The sequence below is a fragment of the Perissodus microlepis genome, chromosome 3 (genome assembly GCF_051167445.1).
Source record: "Perissodus microlepis isolate ML-2025 ecotype Zambia chromosome 3, ASM5116744v1, whole genome shotgun sequence".
NCBI lineage: Eukaryota > Metazoa > Chordata > Actinopteri > Cichliformes > Cichlidae > Perissodus > Perissodus microlepis.
This window is the reverse complement of record NC_140463.1, coordinates 18,497,947-18,518,344: the sequence shown is the minus strand read 5'-3', so window position 1 is coordinate 18,518,344 and position 20,398 is coordinate 18,497,947. Positions and strand designations below refer to the sequence as shown.

The window sequence follows — 20,398 nt, the reverse complement described above, 5'->3', positions numbered from 1 at the left end:
TATTCATATATTCACTTTAAAAGAAAAACATTTTTCTGAGATGTGATGATGTGATATGAAATGGAAATAAATGTATGTTAAATTTTCACTGAAGGTCCACTTATATTGTCAAAGTGAAACGAGACTAGTCTCACTGACTGCATTAGCTAAATTTATACAAAATCTCAGAAGACAGAAAAACATGAGAAAAAATGTACTTTCATATACTGTATTTGAAATGAAACCTTTATTTAACCTTTAAGAACACACAATCAACATTAATAAACAGCAGAACTACTCAAAGATCCAATAAAACAACAGCATGCTTAACTTTAACCTTCCAGAAAATCAGCATGACAGTCTTTATCTATACATTTCATTTCTTTTTTTTTTTTTTTTAAATGTATGCAACATCCCAGCTTTTATTGAAAAAGTTTTATGAAAAATGTGTTCTGTGAAAGTAGTTAAGGATCTCCATCTAAACTGGCTTTTATGTGTAAACTCTACAGTACAAAATAATGATAGAACAATCAATTCTTTAATCATTGACTAACTGATGAATCACTGCAGCTCCAATATATTGTTGCATTTGACAACCCACTACAGCAACTATAGAATAAAACCACTAACCAGACTGATGAAAGATTTCAAACATGCTGAATATGAAGAGTAGTATCATTTAAACTCACATGATTATCAGCCATAAGAACAAATTCAGATTTATATTGATGTAAGGTATATAAATGTAAGTACAGTTTGAATCAGTGCAATATTATTTTCACACATCAATGGACCACTGAACTTCTCAGCTTCTAAAATGTAAAGCCTCATTTAGAAACTACACAAGTACATATAATGGTCAGGGATCAACATGAACCTGTCTTCTCTATTTGACTTTAATCAACTCTGCAGTAGCTCCAGCTGAAAAATAAAGCCAAAGTCCAGCATAGAGCGGCTGAGTGAATGTGGTCTGGACTCTGTGGAGGAGAGTCATGGTTTCAGAGACGCTGTAGAAAGACAGAATACCTGCTCTGTGATCCAGGTACACTCCTACTCTGGAGGACCGAGGACCTGAGAGGACAGTTCGTACTTTCTTGTGAAAAAATGAATAACTGTTGTTTTCACAAAGTAATGCCCAAGATTTGTTATTGTATCCAAATATACGATCAGCTGACTTTCCTACTCTTCTGATATTCTTGTATGAGACTGCTACTTCTATTCCTCTCCCTCTCCGCTCCACCTCCCAGTAGCAACGTCCAGTCAGACTCTCTCTACTCAGGACTTGATCATAAAAGGTGAATCTGTCTGGATGATCAGAATAAGACTGTTGTTGTTTCAACTGTGTTGCTTTTCTGTCCCCTTTAGATAATAACAGCTCTTTGTGTGCTGTGTTTGGATCCAGTGTGATTTCACATGAATATTTTAAGAATCCAGCTCTGGTCTTTGGCTCTGGTGGTGACAGTAAAACATCCACTTCAGTGACTGTCAGTGAGATGTTTGTCCATTCCTCTCTCAGAATGTCCTGTAGTTTATCTCTGGTCTCTGACACAGCTGCTGTCACATCCTCAAAGTAGCTCAGAGGACGAATATTGATGCTGGATGAGTGTGTAGACTCACTGAGTGCTGACAGTGAGGGGTAGTTGTGTAGAAACTGGTTGTGATCCTCTGTGTGTGAGAGCTGCTCCAGCTCGCCGTCTTTCCTCTTCAGCTCAGCGATCTCCTGCTCCAGCTTCTCCTGAAGCTCTTTGACTCGACTCACTTCAGTTTCCTGCTGGGATCTGACCTGCTGCTTCACATCAGAGCTTCTTTTCTGGATGAGACGGATCAGCTCAGTGAACATCTTCTCACTGTCCTCCACTGCTTTATCAGCAGAGCCATTGATGGCCTCCACCTCCTGTTGAAGCAGCTTCACATCTTTCTCTTGCTCCTGGATTCTCTGCTGGATGTTTAGTCGTCTCACTTCGAGCTCCTTCTGCTTCTCAGTCCTTTCTGCTGCAGCTGGGACTGTTTCATGGCCTTTATGACGAGAGCAGATGTTCTCCTGGAGCTTCTTGGAGGGGGCCACCAGCTTGTGTTTCTTTAATGGAGCTGCATCATAGTGAGGTTGGAGGTGTTTCTCACAGTAAGAGGCTGGACAAGATAAACAGGACTTGATGGCTTTCAGCTTCCTCCCAGTGCAGACATCACAGGCCACATCTTCAGGTCCAGCATAGCAGTGATCAGCTGCAGCAGCTTGGAGTCCAGTCTTCTTCAGCTGCATGATGTTTTTCACCAGGACAGGCCTCGGTGTGAAAGTCTTCCTCGTTTCTCCGTCCAGCTGAACTCCTTTCTGTGCCATTTCTCCTCTGTGTCAGTGACTGTGTGAGTTTCTCTTCCTTATAACTGAAATTAGTCTGAGCTCTGACCTCAACAACATGTGTTTTTTTGCAGTGAATGGAGCCTGTCAGCTCTGACACGTGGTTACACAAATGTTCAAAGGTCAGATCAGAAGTGAAGGGAATGAGGAAACATCTGAACAAAGGGGACTTCCCTTGTTTAAGAACAAGAAGATGAAGAACAGGGAGGATTGTATTTCACTCCAGGAAGTGGTTTGTAATTGTTATTGTGTGTTTAAACACTTTTTATTTACTGCTCACCTCAACTTGTAAGCTTTAAATAATAAATTACTGAATTAAGTAATTAAGTAATTTTAGGGTAAAATCTTGAATTTAGAATGTAATTTAGCCTAAAAGGCATATTTTAACGTTATATTATTTGAAGTTATGTGTTGCAATTCTGAAATCCCACAGGACATTAATGCACCAGATGATTTGGCTGATTTAACAAATTTAGAAACTCGAGTTGAACCAAAGTTATTTTGAGGGGAACATTACTATTTGACATTCAAAATATGAAAATAACATAACTGTCATGGTTCCTAGTGAGTACCCTGCAGCAACACCAAAGAAAGTCTGCTCACCTTTTGTTTCCAGGTAAAGGAGGTCTGAGAGGAGTTGTTGGGGGATGACCTCAGAGACAGAAATATTGAGTTAATACAACTGTGATATACTGTGAAGCTGATCCAAGCAGGGCTTTTATAAATATTTAAAAGAAAATCCTTTGTTTTACAGGCGGCCGGGGCACCATTCCAAACAGGTTTAGTGAAAACTCTTAGTAATTAACGTGGTTGTGATTTGACACCATATAAATAAAACTGAACTGAACAACCCTGAGGTTATGTTGTAATAGTTCGTTTTGTGTTTTGCTGATGAAGAGCTGACCCTGAGGTATCTACACAGCAGCCATAATAAGAGCTCGGGTTGGAGTTCTCTAAGCACTGAGGAAAGGAATTTCAATGCTTCAACAAACTGCAAAGATGAGATTGTGGAGATAATTGTTCACCTCACTCATAATACAAACATTATTGTAATATAACTACACTTATGTGTGGTGACACATAATATAAAATAAATAAATTCTGCTCTGTTATTATTGCACAATTGTAAATGTACTTTGAGAGTGCACCTGTACATTTTCAGCAGGTTCCTAAATAGAGGGTCAAGTCTTTCTACTAGAAGATCATATTCCGGTCAATGAATCACAGAATCGTGTTACACAAGGCAATATTTTTTTTATTTCCATACAAAAAAAAAAAAGAATAAGAGGAAAGTAAAAGGGAACCATAATATAGACTAGGGCAGACCTTCCCAAAGTGTGGGGCCCACCCCCTAGGGAGGGCAGAGAGCCATTGCAGGGGGGCCTGGTATGAAAAGGAAAAAAACAAAGACAACAATAATTGGACACTGCTATCATGGGGCGCCTACACAAACGCAAAGCAGGAGATGAAGCATTGCTGAATATGTTTCCAAACCAACTTCATTCTAAGCCAAAGACTAGAAAATATAATGAAGCATATCTTCCCTTTGGTTTCACCTGCACAAGTGCCAAAGTAGTTCTCCCCTGCATAACTGCTTTTCCCTGCGTCGGGAGCACGCGCTGGGCTCTTCAAATCACGGACAAACAGTATCCCACATTCTTGATTTTTAGTTCACGAACACTTGTTGTAATGACTAACTACTCCTGACATTTTGGAGATGTTATCTCTTTATACAGTAAAGTTACAGTGGGATACAAATAACATCAGGCTGATCCTGCCACGATTTGTTCCCCCTGTCTAAATCACAGACAAACAGTATCCCACAGCTGTTTATGTTTTTAAACCCATTTTGCACAGAGAGGCATTTTTGAAAAATGTATTGATAGCAATGTTGAGGGTAAAATAATTACACTGTGATGCCTCTGCCTTTGTAAATAGAGGGACAGTAACTGCGTGTGTATATGTAAGTGTGTAAAACCTGAAGACAGAGACAAAATACTGTTAATCTGACTATCTGCAATTCATCTCATGTAAACAATGACGTGGCGCACAGCGTGACGTGACAAAAGGCACATACCTTTGACATTGTGTGACGAACTCTGTATTCCTCGTCCACACATAAACGCAAAAGAGGAGTTTTAAAAATCTCAGTTTTCGGTGATTCGAAACGCCGTTTACGTGTGGACGACACAGCTGTGTTTTCAAAAGTAGGTGCGAACGTAGCGTAAAAGAGTTAGTAGTTTGTTTTCTTACTACCTGTAATTTTTTGCAGATTACTTGTATTTGCTCAATTGTTTACTAAATGTTTGAGGTGTGAAATAAACCGCAATGGAGCAGAATATGGGTGTATGTGGTTGGAGGATGTGTTTGTGCGTGCGTGTGTGTGTGTGTGCGCGCGGGGGGCGGCATTTTTCTTGTAAAACAAAGGGGGGCCTAGCAAAAAAAGTTTGGGAACCACTGGACTAGGGTACAAAGTTAAAACACAAGTTTCTAGATTTATATAAAACAACATTAAAGAAACAAGGAAAAACATGTGAATTAAGACAGAAAATTAACTTCAACCATCATGAAATGTAAGATCAGGGTTTCTCTGATACAGTTGTAAGAATTAATGCTGAGAGTTCTTCCCTGGTCAATGCCCTGTTCCAGGAAGCATGTCCAATAAACTCTGAGTTTAAAAAACAAACTCTGAGATGATTAACTCTGAGATCTGTAAGCCTGAGTTTCCTGTTCCCGAACAGTTGATCAAAGTTCAATCAACTCTGAGTTAAGAGTGTGTGTGCGAAGAGAAAGAAAGGTATGGAGCTCAGATACCATAAATCACCATGAGTAAATTAAGAGCTGAACCTCCATTTTAATGGAGTACTTTGAAAAATACCAACACGTGTCAGCGCTGATCATGATAGTTATTTTAAAATAACAGGAGAGGAGAAAATCATTTTCTTGGTCTATTCTGTCATCATCATCGGATATTATAAAACTTCATGTAATGTATAGCTACAACTTTTTATACTTCCCATGGTCATTATTTACCCATGAATTAACATGTATTACATTAAAATGATCTGAAGTTGATTTTGAAATCTATTCAGGGGTAACCCGATAGCAGCAAAATGACAGAAACTGAAGATAAAAATCGAGATAAACAGATCAGACACAGTTTACTGATGGATGTAGCATCAGATAGCAGCACACAGAGTCAAGTCATTTTATTAAATTACAAAAAATGTTTTTGCCACAGTTTGACAATTTCATTTTTTAATGAAATCAAACATTTCAAGCCAGTATTTCATGCATTGATGGGCTGTAGCAACCTCTTTTTTTCTATTGAGATTTCCATAAAAGAAAACAGTAGAGGCAAACGTTATACGCTCCTTTTTAGTGTAATTTTTGTGGTGACCAGGTAGCAGGTATACCATCATCTTAACCTCCTCCTTTTCTTGTCATTTACAAACGCCGTCACGGGAATTTAGGCCACATTGCTATAACGACCCCACCCAGAGTAGGTGGTACTCCAGTGTAATGGAAAAAACACTGAAACCAAGTCGAGTCGAGCAGAGTGGGTACAAGTGAAAAAGGGTTATATGATACCCCAGTGAGATGGATTTGGGTTAGTTTCAATGAAAAATGTGTTTTGTTTAAAGTCACAGATTACTAGGGATGGGTATCGTTTAGGTTTTATCCAATACCGGTGCCAAACCGGTACTTTTGAAACGGTGCCGGTGCTTAAAGAATGGAGAACACAAAATTGGTCCAAAAACCTCTCATGTTCAGCTGTTTTTTTTGTAAAAAGATAACAATGTTAGCCTTTTCTGCAGCTATAGGGCATATATGGTATCACTCTTGGCTGGAAGCAGTGCTTAAACAATGGAAAAAACACAAACTTTGTCCAAAAACCTCTCATGTTTAACCGTTTTCCACTTTTTCTTTGGTCATTTTAGCCTTTTTGGCCAGGGTGAAGGGAGTATCTGCCATCAAACAAGAAGACAGCTGCATGTAACTACGACTGTTTTCTAGTTCACCTTACATGCATTAATGTAATAACGTGGTTAGCCTACTCAACGTAAATTATACACGAACAACATTAAGTTACTCACGCAGAGAAGAACGGCTGCTGCTGCCATCATCATCCGTCATCATTTCTGCTACACTGGCAGGGCTAGGGGCCAGGACTCTCCTCTTCGGATTTTTGGGGGATGTTGCTAACTCTGGGTCCGATAACAGGCACCACACCCGCAGTAGATGTGCACGGTGTGAGGTCTCGCAGCAAGCTATCAAATACGGCGCATTTTTCGGCTTTAAAAAAAAACGCTATGCGTCGCCAGGTGTTTCATCGGATTTGAGGTGTTACCTCCTTTGACAGTATCACAGTATCACCTTAAAGCACTTGTTGCAGGCTGCTGAGTTTGCATATTTTGCTGTGAAGTACAGCCAGACTTTTGACCGCTTCGCCTGGGGCATTTTTAATCTGTAGCTCTGCTCTAAAAGAACGTACGTACCTGGACCTGCCTACTATCCTCGGAAACGTAAAATGATTGGCTAGAATTCAAAGTGTATGACATCTCAGGAAAAAAAAGCACCGAAATAAAGCACCGAAATAAAGCACCGAAATGTGCGCTGCTTTTCGGTCTGGTTACTACCGTTTATGTCAGAACCGGTGCCATCATGGCACCGGATACCGGTAACCATCCCTACAGATTACCTTTCAAAACATTGTTTGACATTATTATATGACTGAGTCTTGTGAATCTGTGAAATTTCAGAATGAAATGTTCAAAACACAGTCTACTGTGTGCATTTTATACCTGACTTTAAAGTATAGCTAATCCTGTGCTCTATGGGTCTAAAACTTTAAAGAGGACAATGATGTACTACAAAAACACAATAATGTACTCAAAGTTGGCTCTGCTAAGTCAGAGTTGGAAATATGGAAACTAAATTAGTATATGCTACTATATGCTCTTACTCTGAGCTCATAATAAATCTGCAATAATCGCTGTCCCAATCATGACATTTTTCACTGCACGATTATAAAATCAGTCACAAAAAAACAAAGTTACAAAGCAACATCTAACTGAGAATTTGTAAGAACAAACTTCCAGCAGATTAATGTGCTTTGTTAACAACATTATGAAAGAGGAAATTAACTGGAGTGTCAGTTGGCTGGTTCAGGTGCAGCAAATGGGAGGAGTGACTATGAGTTTCTTACACAAATTCATAGTTTGTTTAAGAAAATCTGCTGAAATCTGTTAGGTTCAAAGAGTTTCTTAACCTGGTGAGGGGCACCGAGTTAAAGTTAACTCTCTTTCTCTCCCTCATGTCAGGATTAGCAAACTTGCAGTTGTTAGTTAAACCTGCTTCCTGGAATAGAACACGCATAATACTGACCTGAATATGATTCATCTTTTCACTCAGGTGTTGCAGTGGTTTGACTTCTGCTCAGTGTGAGCTTTACAACCAACACTCTATTATGACTAACAGCTGTCCCATATGTTCTAATCTTTAAACTTTTAATCAGTATGAATTCTCATGTGCTTCTTTAAGTGTGTCCTCTGGCTAAAGGTTTTCCCACACCTGCTACAGCAATGTGGTTTCTCACCTGTGTGAATTCTTGCATGAGACTTCATTCCTGATTTCTGATTGAATTTTTTCCCACAAGTGCTACAAGAATACGGCTTCTCGCCTGTGTGAGTTCTTACATGAGTTTCCAATGCTGATTTCTGACTGAAACTTTTTCCACAGATCCCACAAGAAAATGGTTTCTCGCCTGTGTGAAATCTCATGTGTTTTATGAGTCCTGATGAGTCAGCAAATCTTTTCCCACAAGTTTTACAAAAATACGGCTTCTCACCTGTGTGAATTCTTACATGACGTTGCAGCTCTGAATTCTGATTAAATCTTTTCCCACAGGTGATACAAGGATACGGCTTTTCACCTGTATGAATTCTCACATGACGCTCCAAATGAGACTTCTGAACAAATCTTTTCCCGCAAGTGATACAAAGATATGGCTTCTCGCCTGTGTAACTTCTTAAATGATTATCCAATGCTGATTTGTGGCTGAATCTTTTCCCACAGGTGCTACAAGAATATGGTTTCTCACCTGTGTGAACTCTAAGATGTGCACTCAGGTGGGATTGGAAGTGAAATGCTTTTCCACATGTGTCACATTTTAGAGACTTTTCCCTTGTGTCAGCAAGTCTGAGATGTCTCCTCCTCTTTAGCGCTATATTTCTAGCTGATCCTGAGACCACAAGCTTGCTTTCTACTTCAGGAGAGCTATGAGAAAGGAGCTGCTCACTGTTTGATTCCAGTTCACTGTGGTAACTTTCCTGATAAACAAGGGTGTCCATGAAGGCATCAGCCTCCTGCTTCAGTCCAAGCTGCTGTCCTTCCTGACTGCTGCAGAGTTCCTCCTGTTCATCTTTAATCTGTGGAGGCTCTGGGTCGTCTTGGTCCAGACTAGAGTTCCTCTCCTGGTTACAGACCTGCTGACCTCTGACAACCTTCTCCTCATCACAGACATGCTGCTGTTGGAGGTCTGAATGGACAAATGAAGAAAAAAATAGTAGAAAAACAAAAATTTGAGAAGATATATTATAAGCTGAACCATTAGGAGAACTCTACATACTGAACATGTGGCTAATATAGAGCAGTGAAACTTAAAGTGAATGCACTGATTCAAATTATTTTTTAGTTTTACACTCTTCAAAGATCAGCTTTGTGGATGTCTGTGATGCTGTATATGAAATATAAAGATGCTGGTGTGTTTTCTGTTAAATGAACGCGGATGTGTGGGTACATTTGTATCCTGCTAAGTAGAGGTGAGAATCACCACAGGCCTCACAATGCTATTTTTATTTACATTTTGCAACATGAATATTGGATATTGCAATAACATGTATTGCAGTTTAACACAGTTTTTCAACTGTTCTCAAACCTTTTTAGTATCCGTTTTATTCCAAATAAACTCCTCTCACTACAGCTATTATTATTATTATTATTATTATTATTATTACTACTTTCTTTCAGCAAAATGAGATTGCCAAGATTACCAACACTATTACTAAAAGCTGTTATAAATGCTGCCAGACAAAGTGTCTGCTATTAGTCTGTGATTGAATGGCGTCAAGTTGACAATTAACTGTGATATATCATTGAAAATCACATGCCTAATCACTGTCTATGCAGACAGCAATTCTTCTTATCCAGGGGAACACTAAGGCATTCTCAGGCCAGCGGTGAGATGTCATCTCTCCAGTGTGTCCTGGGTCTGCCCCAGGACCTCATTCTGGTGGGTCATGCCCAGCTCCTGATGTGGAGGAGTAGCGACTCTATACTAAGCCCCTCCCGGATGGCAAAACTCCTCACCCTATCTCTAGGAGAGAGGTCAGTGACCCTTTGGAGAAAACTTATTTCTGCTTGCTTGTATTTGCAATCTCATCCTTTTTGTCAGTACCCAGAGCTTGTGACCATAGGTGAGGGAGGGACATAGAATGACTGTTTTACTGTACGTTCTGCGTTTCTTTAGTCTCCCAATCTGTCAATCTCTCGCTTCCCTCTTCCCTCATGAACAAGACCATGATATATGTATGAACTCTTCCACTTGGGCCAATAACTTGTGCTCACTCAGGCTGAGGACCATGGCCTCAGATTTGGAGGTACTAATTTTCATTCTCACAATTTCATATTTGGTTGCGACCCACTCCAGTGACAGCTGGAGGCCACCATCTGATGAAGCCAACAGAACCCCATTATCTGCAAAAAGTGAGATTCTGAAGTGACCAAAGTGGAGGCCTTAAGCCAGCTGGCTATGCTTTTAAATTGTATCCATAATAATTCTGAACAGACTCTGTGACAAAGGGCAGCCCTGGTTTAGTCCAACATCTACCAGAAACGAGTCTGACTCATTACCAGGGGTGCAGATAACTGGTATGCATGTGTGACAAAAATTAAGAAAGCATAGTGACACTTGTGTTACCAAGTGCCTTTGGCGTACTTGACCATGTCATTTAACCTTACACATTTTGCTTGTCACCACCTAAATGTCCGAAAAACAACAGACAATAAGTAGCTTCTTTGGTGTTTCGCCACCAGCTAAGAAATGCTAACCAGAGCCAGTGCTGAAGAAAATACTTTTTCAGAAAAGTTGCCACTGTGCACTAAAATGTGGTGAAAGATTTGCCTCTCTCATCTACATCTAAGAGACAAATCAGGTGCATTTTTAAAGGCCCAAAGAATTGTAACCATCCTTTATTTGACAAATGTGAAAAGGGCAAGGAGCACATGAACGTGGTGCGAGTCATTGCTAATAAACAAGCCATCTGAGAAGATATGTGCAGTTGTCCCCTTAACAGACGGCAAGACAAGCGAAATGACGAACAGAGGTAAGCCCGGTTTAATATTTTTCTCCTCGCTTCCACAAAGTTTAACACACACATCCCATGTCTTCATATTCAATTCAATTTAATTCAATTCAATTTTATTTATATAGCGCCAAATCACAACAAAAGTCGCCTCAAGGCGCTTCATAGATACAGAGAAAAACCCAACAATCATATGACCCCCTATGAGCAAGCACTTTGGCGACAGTGGGAAGGAAAAACTCCCTTTTAACAGGAAGAAACCTCCGGCAGAACCAGGCTCAGGGAGGGGCGGCCATCTGCTGCGACCGGTTGGGGTGAGAGAAGGAAGACAGGATAAAAGACATGCTGTGGAAGAGAGACAGAGGTTAATAACAGATATGATTCAATGCAGAGAGGTCTATTAATACATAGTGAGTGAGAAAGGTGACTGGAAAGGAAAAACTCAATGCATCTTGGGAATCCCCCGGCAGCCTACGTCTATTGCAGCATAACTAAGGGAGGATTCAGGGTCACCTGGTCCAGCCCTAACTATATGCTTTAGCAAAAAGGAAAGTTTTAAGCCTAATCTTAAAAGTAGAGATAGTTTCTGTCTCCCGAATCCAAACTGGAAGCTGGTTCCACAGAAGAGGGGCCTGAAAACTGAAGGCTCTGCCTCCCATTCTACTTTTAAATACTCTAGGAACAACAAGTAGGCCTGCAGAGCGAGAGCGAAGTGCTCTAATAGGGTGATATGGTACTACAAGGTCATTAAGATAAGATGGGGCCTGATTATTTAAGACCTTGTATGTGAGGAGCAGGATTTTGAATTCAATTCTGGATTTAACAGGAAGCCAATGAAGGGAAGCCAAAACAGGAGAAATATGCTCTCTCCTTCTAGTCCCTGTCCGTACTCTTGCTGCAGCATTTTGGATTAGCTGAAGGCTTTTCAGTGAGTTTTTTGGACATCCTAATAATAATGAATTACAGTAGTCCAGCCTGGAAGTAATAAATGCATGAACTAGTTTTTCAGCGTCACTCTGAGACAGGATATTTCTAATTTTAGAGATGTTGCGCAAATGGAAGAAAGCAGTCTTACATATTTGTTTAATATGTGCGTTGAAGGACATGTCCTGGTCAAAAATGACTCCAAGGTTCCTCACAGCGTTACTGGAGGCCAAGGTAATGCCATCCAGAGTATGAATCTGGTTAGATACCATATTTCTAAGATTTTCAGGGCCGAGTACAATAACCTCAGTTTTATCTGAATTAAGAAGCAGAAAGTTAGCGGCCATCCAGGTCTTTATGTCTTTAAGACATTCCTGCAGTTTAACTAATTGGTGTGTGTTATCTGGCTTCATGGACAGATAGAGCTGGGTGTCATCTGCATAGCAGTGAAAATGTATGCTATGTCTTCTAATGATGCTGCCTAAGGGAAGCATGTATAATGTAAACAGAATTGGTCCTAGCACTGAACCCTGTGGAACTCCATAATTAACCTCAGTGTGTGAAGAGGACTCTCCATTTACATGCACAAATTGGAGTCTATTAGATAGATATGATACAAACCACTGCAGTGCAGTACCTGTAATACCTACAGCATGTTCTAATCGCTCTAATAGGATATTATGGTCGACAGTATCGAACGCTGCACTGAGGTCTAGCAGGACAAGCACAGAGATGAGTCCACTGTCAGAGGCCATAAGAAGATCATTTGTAACCTTCACTAAAGCTGTTTCTGTGCTGTGATGAGCTCTGAAACCTGACTGAAACTCTTCAAATAAACCATTCCTCTGCAGATGATCTGTTAGCTGTTTGACAACTACTCTTTCAAGGATTTTTGATATGAAAGGAAGGTTGGAGATTGGCCTATAATTAGCTAAGACTGCTGGGTCTAGAGATGGCTTTTTGAGTAAAGGTTTAACCACAGCCAGCTTGAAGGCCTGTGGTACATAGCCGACCATTAGAGATAGGTTGATCATATTTAAGATCGAAGAATTAATCAATGGCAGGACTTCTTTGAGCAGTTTTGTAGGAATGGGGTCTAAAAGACACGTTGATGGTTTGGAGGAAGTAATTATTGAAGTTAACTCAGAAAGATCAATTGGAGAAAAAGAGTCTAACTTAACATCAATGGTACTAAGAGTAGCTGTAGATAATATTACATCTGTGGGATGATTACTGGTAATTTTTTCTCTAATGATAAAAATTTTATTTGTGAAGAAGTTCATGAAGTCATTACTAGTTAACGTTAAAGGGATGGTTGGCTCAACAGAGCTCTGACTCTTTGTCAGCCTGGCTACAGTGCTGAAGAGAAACCTGGGGTTGTTCTTATTTTCTTCAATCAGTGATGAATAGTAAGATGTTCTGGCTTTGCGGAGGGCTTTCTTATAAAGCAGCAAACTATTTCTCCAGGCTAAATGATGATCCTCTAAATTTGTGACACGCCATTTCCTCTCCAGATTACGAGTCATCTGCTTTAGGGTACGTGTTTGAGAATTATACCACGGAGTCAGGTACTTCTGATTAGAGACCTTAGTTTTCACTGGAGCTACAGTATCCAGAGTCGTACGTAGTGAGGAGGTGAAATTATTAACAAGATAATCAACCTCTGTTGGGGTAGCGTTCAGATAGCTGCTCTGCTCTGTGTTGGTACAGGGCATTGAAGATGATAACAGTGGGTGGATTATATTCTTAAACTTAGTTACAGCGCTTTCAGAAAGACATCTACTTTGATAAAATCTACTCTCCACCGCTGTGTAATCAATTATTGTAAATGTAAATGTTATCAGGAAATGATCAGACAGGAGAGGGTTTTCAGGAAACACTGTTAAATGTTCAGTTTCTATGCCATATGTTAAAACAAGATCTAGAGTGTGATTAAAGTGGTGGGTGGGTTCTTTTACATTTTGAGAGAAGCCAATTGAGTCTAATAACAGACTAAATGCCATGTTGAGGCTGTCATTTTTAGCATCTACATGGATGTTAAAATCACCCACAATAATTATTTTATTTGAGCTCAGAACTAAATTAGATATAAAGTCTGAGAAATCAGACAGAAACTCTGTGTAAGGCCCAGGTGGACGATAGATGATAACAAGTAAGACTGGTTTCTGAGTTTCACAGCTGGGGTGGACAATGTTAAGCATCAGGCTTTCAAATGAATTAAAAGTCTGTCTTGGTCTTTCATTAATTAATAGGCTGGTGTGAAAAATTGCTGCCACACCGCCCCCTCGGCCTGTGCTTCGAGGTTTCTGGTAGTTAGAATGACTCGGGGGTGTTGATTCATTTAAACTAACATAATCATCCTGCTGCAACCAGGTTTCTGTAAGGCAGAGTAAATCAATTTGTTGATCAATTATTAAGTCAGGTACTAACAGAGACTTGGAGGAGAGAGACCTAATATTTAATAATCCACATTTCACTGTTTTACTCTTTGGTTCAGATGTGGATACTGTATTGTTCTTTCTTTTTGATTGTTTATGTTTAAGTTGTTTGTTGCTGGTTTTTAGTTTGTTTTTTGTCTTTTTGGAAGCTGACACAGTCTCTATGGAGATGGGTTTTTGGGGGGGTAGCAGGAGGAGAGAAGCTGCAGAGAGGCGTGTAAGACTGCAACTCTGCTTCCTGGTCCCAACTCTGGATAGTCATATTTTGGGGGGTTTAATAAATTTGTCCATATTTCTAGAAATGAGAGCTGCTCCATCCAAAGTGGGATGGATGCCGTCTCTCCTAACAATCCTGAAGATATTTCTTTATTGAAGCAGCTAGGTGTAAATGTCGGACGTGCATGTCATTCATGTGAAGGGGGCACAAAGATCATGCAGAGCATCACTCACACTATCAGCGGGGAGTTATGAGCCAAATTGGAGTCTGAATTTGGATCTGAGGACATCACAAAAAACGAGAAGGAAATCGTTTACATTGTGTCCGTGTCCAACAACGGAGACTTTCTTGGACTGACTGCACTGGCTGCTGACCGAAAGACACAGGCCATAACAGATGATTTGTGAGACTTTTCCAGGACACAGGCTTGGATGACTGGACAACAAAGTTGGTCGTTGTGTGCACAGACGAGGCTGCTGTCAACATGGGTATGTACAATAGCATTGTGCTAAAACTCTGGCAACTTGCTGCAGTTGGGGATTCCCGTGCGCACCTTCTGTGCCCGGCACACATACTGGAAAATTGCTTAAAATCAGCTGAACACAACGTTCCTTACTGAGAGACATTTAATCGCTCTGTGGTCAAGCTGCTGCAGTTTTTATGCAAAAAGGTGGAGCAAAAAACAAAACTGCACTGAAGAAGCTGCGTGACAAAAATGGGATCCCCTTTGTGAAACTGGGCGAGTTTCATAATATCAGGTGGCCTGCATGGAGGCATGAAACTGTTAAAAATATTATCAATTGTTAGCCATTAAAATGTAACTGGCTACGAGTGACAACAATGATTTTTAGCATACATGCTTAACATTGGCAGCATTTTAAAGACCACAACCATTAGGTTTCAGAGTGAAAAGTGGATCATTGGAGAATGAACTCATGGTGGCCATTGGACAGTTTATCCTTCTGCTTGATAGTGATAGGCCACTATAGGGCACACACTGTTTCTAATGCTCATGCTGACAGACACAAGCAAAGTTACCCGGGGGTAAATCAGATACGACTTCCTCAAGTCATGCAATCATTTCTTAGTATTTGATCCTTCAACATGGCCTCAAGAAAGCAAATACTCCACAGTTTCAGAAACACAACAGTTTGCAGGATTCTCAAGAAATACGAGGTCACCTTGCAGCTTGACATAGACACTACTGTAACAGAATGGAGGCAGGCAGGAAAACGCATGGGAGCCTCTTCTGTGTATGACTTGGTCCATCTCTTGGTCCTCACCTGAGTAGATCACTTGAAAAGTTATCTGCACCCCTGTTTATTACCAGCTAACAGTTGTGCAGGTCCCGTACAGCTCCTAACACGGGCCATTCATCCATATTCCTGAAGCATCCCCCTCAGGACTTTGAGCCGAGACCCCTCAAGTGGTGCTTATTGACGACGACTCATTCAGACTGACTGCAACATGTTGGCAATCTGTCTGGAGAGTGTCTCTAAGCAATAACACAGCTTTTACTTGCAAGGGTCCTACAACCTGTGTGAGAGTGACTGCAGTTAGCTCATGTTCAAGGTTTTCTGCATGTTCCAAAAAAAATCACATCTCTTTGTTTTTTCACTGATTTTTAGGAACACTGTACAGCTCAACTTTGTTTCTGAAGATGCCTGAAAACAAGGAGTAAAGGCAATGTTACCCCAGTTGGGGCAGGGATAGCTACTCAGCTACCCCTTAGGTACCCTTGAGTAAGGTACCGTCTCTACCAATCCTTGATTCGCTGAGTGAACAGGTTAAATGCAGAGGACTAAGCAATTTCCTACAGGATTAATACAGTATACATAGATTTAGAAAAGTAACAACCCTCTCTTGCCAAACAATGTTAACTCATTATGTTTTTTGCCTTAAAAAAAAGTGGATGAAATAAAAAAAATTTTCAACTAAATAGAGACAAAACTGAGATTCTCCTGTGTGGAAACAAAGATCCATGATTACAACTTAATTCACATCTTGAATGTAGAGGGCACTGAAGACCTCAACCTGGTTGGAAAATTTTGGTGAAATCATAGATGAGGAATTTAGTTTCACTGACTGTATCACAAGGCTCATTTCTGTCTTTTTTCTGTTGTTTTTGGTTTTAATTTAATCTTGTAAACCAACTTGAATAACTTATTTGTATTTGGGAGGTAATATACAAATACATTTCCCATAACAGAAAGAGACGCATTCATGCCGCTTATTAAGTTGGACCTTGAGGGAGAAAGGATGCCCAGGTATAAAATCTTCATGCAGAAGATTTCTGTCAGAATCTGCAGATTTTACAGTACAAATAAAATGTTCACGTTTCTCCAACGTTGTCTTCCCAACAGTTTCACTGACATCTACACTGGATGGACAGGAAGTGTTCACGATGTCTTCTCCGGCGCTGATAATTGGCATCTGTCTCGTGTCAGTGACGTAAAAGATGGATTTCATGCGACATGACCGTTCAAACAACAGTCGCTTTCTAAAACATCAGATATGTATCGGATTCACAACCACATATGAAAGTGACCCAGATCGGATTTGAAAATATGATTGGATATGGGTCGCAGAGGGTCAGAAAAGTCGGATTTGATGTGCTTTTGCCTGCAGTGTGAACATAGCCATAGAGTTCACAGCTGATAATTCCAGCAGAGACAGCAGGGGGATCTGTTTAAAATGTGCTAAACAAATAAATGTCCCTTAACAGAAAGAGATGCATTCATGCTGCTTATTACAGTTGGACCTTCAATTCTTCCTGTGCCTCTAAAAATAAATGTAACTTTAAACTCCAATTAGGATCCTACATGACTCATATTCATTGTTATTACGACCATCAGTTTTACATACCTATTCTGTGTAACTTTATCTCAGGTTTGCAGATGGTCCCCAGCAGTCTAATCTGCTCTTCCCTGGACCAGACGATAATGCCTTCATCTTGCTTCAGTCCAAGCTGCTCTCCCTCCTGACTGCTGCAGAGTTCCTCCTGTTCCTCTTTTATCTGTGGAGGCTCTGGGTCCTCCTGGTCCAGACTGGAGTTCTTCTTCTCCTCTTCATTGCAGTCACGTTGTTGTGGGAAGTCTTAAGCAACAAAGAAGTACAGAGTCAAGGTCACAACTGTGATGATTTTCACAAATATTTTACAAATGTGTGTCAAAGCCTGAATAAATAGTGATAATTTAAACACACATTTTTACAGAGACAGTGAGCCAGGGCTCTGGACTAACTTTTTGCCATGGGCGCACTTTAAAAACTTGGGCGCACCGCCACAAAATTTAGGCGAACTCAAATTTTTCAACCGCATCGCTTAACAACGCAGTTTTACATGTGCACTTTTTTTTTTTTTTGGGGGGGGAGTTGCAGTCCATACAGACAATATTCATTTCTAAATTATTAACTAACAATCCTGTGCTTAAAGTGCTTTGTCAATATTGTAGAAAATGTTAAACTTAATCATCATCTCGGCCTCCTCTGACGACCTGTTTGCTGCTCCCTGCCGCTGAAAGGCAGTGGGGAGAGGGGACACTTAATTAGCAAATGAATAAAGGAGAAAACAGATTTGAGATGGGAAACTGTTCTTGAAGTACAGAGAGAGAGAGAGAGAGAGAGAGAGAGAGAGAGAGAGAGAGAGAGAGAGAGAGAGAGCTGTGCATGAAGTGTGATTTTTATCGTGGTGGAAGCAAAACAGCAAAACTCAGAGGGAATTAATGACGACATTGACCAAATGTGACGCGTAGTTTGCTGCTTCTTTTGCTGCTGGCTCGGTGAATTTTGGTTGGAGAGAGACAAAACCTGCAGCTCAGAATCAGCGCAAAAAGACGTGAACACAGAGCTCCGACAGCGTGTCCGTCTACGGGCCGTCGGGTGAGAAAGCCGAGAAAGACAAAGCTGATTCTGATGCGTCGGGTCTGTGTTTACGTCTTTGTGTGGAATCCGTGTATCTGCTCTCGTTTGCTATTTGGTGGTTGTTGAAATAGTTTTGTGAGCTTTAATCTGAGAATCTGGCGTTTCTGGCAAAACACAGTTAAATTTAAAAGTCAATTCAGGATTTAATGAATCGATATCGCTTTATTCAAGCTACTCGCCTCTCTCTATCCACCTGTACTTTCAACTGGACCACGGCCAATCAGAGAGGTCCCGCCCCTGACTATCTCTGATTGGTTTTGTCCACGATAGGGGCATAATGTGTGTCTGTTGTTGACCACATGGAGAGTTGCAGAGATTTTTTTTTGTGACAGTGCGACCAAATATTTTTTTTTAATCGCACCACTGAAAAATTTGGTCGCATTTGCGAGCCCTGTGAGCTCAGATCACACCATCACTGGTGTCACAGTCATGTGTCGATCAGATTAAATAAAATGTGTAAATATTGAAACAATACATAGTCGTGTGGTTTCTAGTCAATATGATATCAAGTTTGATTCAACAAGAAGAGGTTTTAATTCACAACGGTGACCATGAACCTGCACTAGTCCAACATAGTCCATCACTGGACACTGAACCACAGCACTGATAAATACCCAGTTTAACATCTTCTAGTAAAGCCACTGTTTCTTCAATCGGACCCTGAGCACTTGTTTTCACTTAGGAGACACATTTAGACATCATACTTTGCTTCAGTGATTGTTTTCTTGCTTTTGCTGCAGATGTAAAGACATTATTTATAGAAGTATTTGTAACATGGACAGATTTTGTTCTGATACTTTGGAGAGTCTGTCACTGTGTATGTTCACTTTGATGCTGTCATAAAAAATAAATGGAATAAACAGTTGGTGTGGACGCTCATCTTCATCAATGTTAGTCAGCAGACAGTTTTCACACTGTCTCATTAAGAGTGTGTGTGCTCTTCCTCAACTATCACCGTTTGCTCCTCTGAATTCATCACCAAAGTAACAGCTTCCTGCTCTCAGCTAACATCAGCTTAGAGAAATCCTGGAGAAGCTGATAAACTTTCAGGTTTATCACCAATCAACCAAACACTGAAGAATCTGAGCTTGAACAGCACAGAGTTAAAAACATGTCCATACCTATCATGTGTGAGTTTCTGTCGGGTTTCCGGCTGATATCCAGCAGTCTGTGCTGACGGTTGATCTCCTCCTCATACTGGACGATGGTTTTTTGAACCTCTGAGAAGATTTCTTCACAAACAGCAGTTAGTCTCTCCTTGATGAACTCTCTCAGATACTGAACTGAACTCATTGCTGCTGAGGCTGAGCGGATCGATACAAGCATCGACACCGGTATCAGATGGATATTAACGTCATAAGATCAGTACTTTAGTTTGTTTTTTTCCTCTAAGTTCAATCAGCTTTATCAAACAGCGGCCATGTTGCGGACGTACTTCTCGCTCCACCCAGGTCCGCCGTGAGTTTGCGCTCGTGCGTCACGTGACTCAGGGAGCCACGCCGATTTGTTGAATAGTAATGCCGCGTTCCCGATGCCTCGGATCTCGGGAGTTACGTCACTCCTGAGTGAGAGCATTCAGATAAAACAGAATCAGTTTAGCAAGGTAGAGCCATTCCAGTGTCGATAGCAGTAAGACCTGATACTTATTTGTTGTGCTTAAAAACACATTCAGTGATAGAGCCTGTTCACTTCTCTGCGTATGACTAATTGAACGAGTTGCAGAGCAGATTAAAAGTTTACAGTTCTAATTTTGTTCACATTCAGTCCCGCCTTCTTGGATTGTTAAATCGTTTGTGTTGGTCTACTCTGACTTTCCAAGTGTGAAATCCGATGTAAGGGGCCCTCCACAACACATTTCCGACAGAGAACTCGGGATTTCCGACTTCAAACCTATGCACCATGTCCATTATTATTATTTATTTATCAACAACGGTGGCTCGTGAGTTGTGTCTGCATCCTTCAAATGTCTATTTCGGAAGTGAATTATTAAGTAAGGGATTCCATGTCACTCAGTTATCTAGTTAGTATAAATGTAGCGAAGGGTAAAGTGAGGCTTTGTGAAACACTGTTTCCATTCAACATAGCACGATAAAATGTGATGATGTTAAAAACACGAAACTGTGAATGTAATGAACTGTGTGTTTCAGTAATACTATTTTCCAATGTTGTGTTAACCTAAATGACAGCCACACACACA

At 40.5% G+C, this 20,398-nt stretch overlaps 2 protein-coding genes across 2 annotated transcripts; both read right to left on the bottom strand.

Annotated features, from left to right (window-relative positions):
* Nucleotides 1-268: 268 nt before the first annotated feature.
* Nucleotides 269-5,431, bottom strand: LOC146390332 (tripartite motif-containing protein 16-like). Its single transcript, XM_084923390.1, has one exon. It carries the CDS (start codon nucleotides 2,315-2,317, stop codon nucleotides 866-868), a length of 1,452 nt encoding a protein of 483 aa, XP_084779516.1. The 5' UTR covers nucleotides 2,318-5,431; the 3' UTR covers nucleotides 269-865.
* A 98-nt stretch (nucleotides 5,432-5,529) lies between these two features.
* LOC146390331 (uncharacterized) lies at nucleotides 5,530-20,103 on the bottom strand. The gene is made up of 3 exons (XM_084923389.1): nucleotides 19,323-20,103; nucleotides 17,146-17,376; nucleotides 5,530-8,876 (listed from the first exon to the last, which is right to left on the bottom strand). The coding sequence occupies exons 1-3, from the start codon at nucleotides 19,525-19,527 to the stop codon at nucleotides 7,846-7,848; spliced, it is 1,467 nt and encodes a 488-aa protein (XP_084779515.1). The 5' UTR covers nucleotides 19,528-20,103; the 3' UTR covers nucleotides 5,530-7,845.
* Between the last annotated feature and the right edge of the window lie 295 nt (nucleotides 20,104-20,398).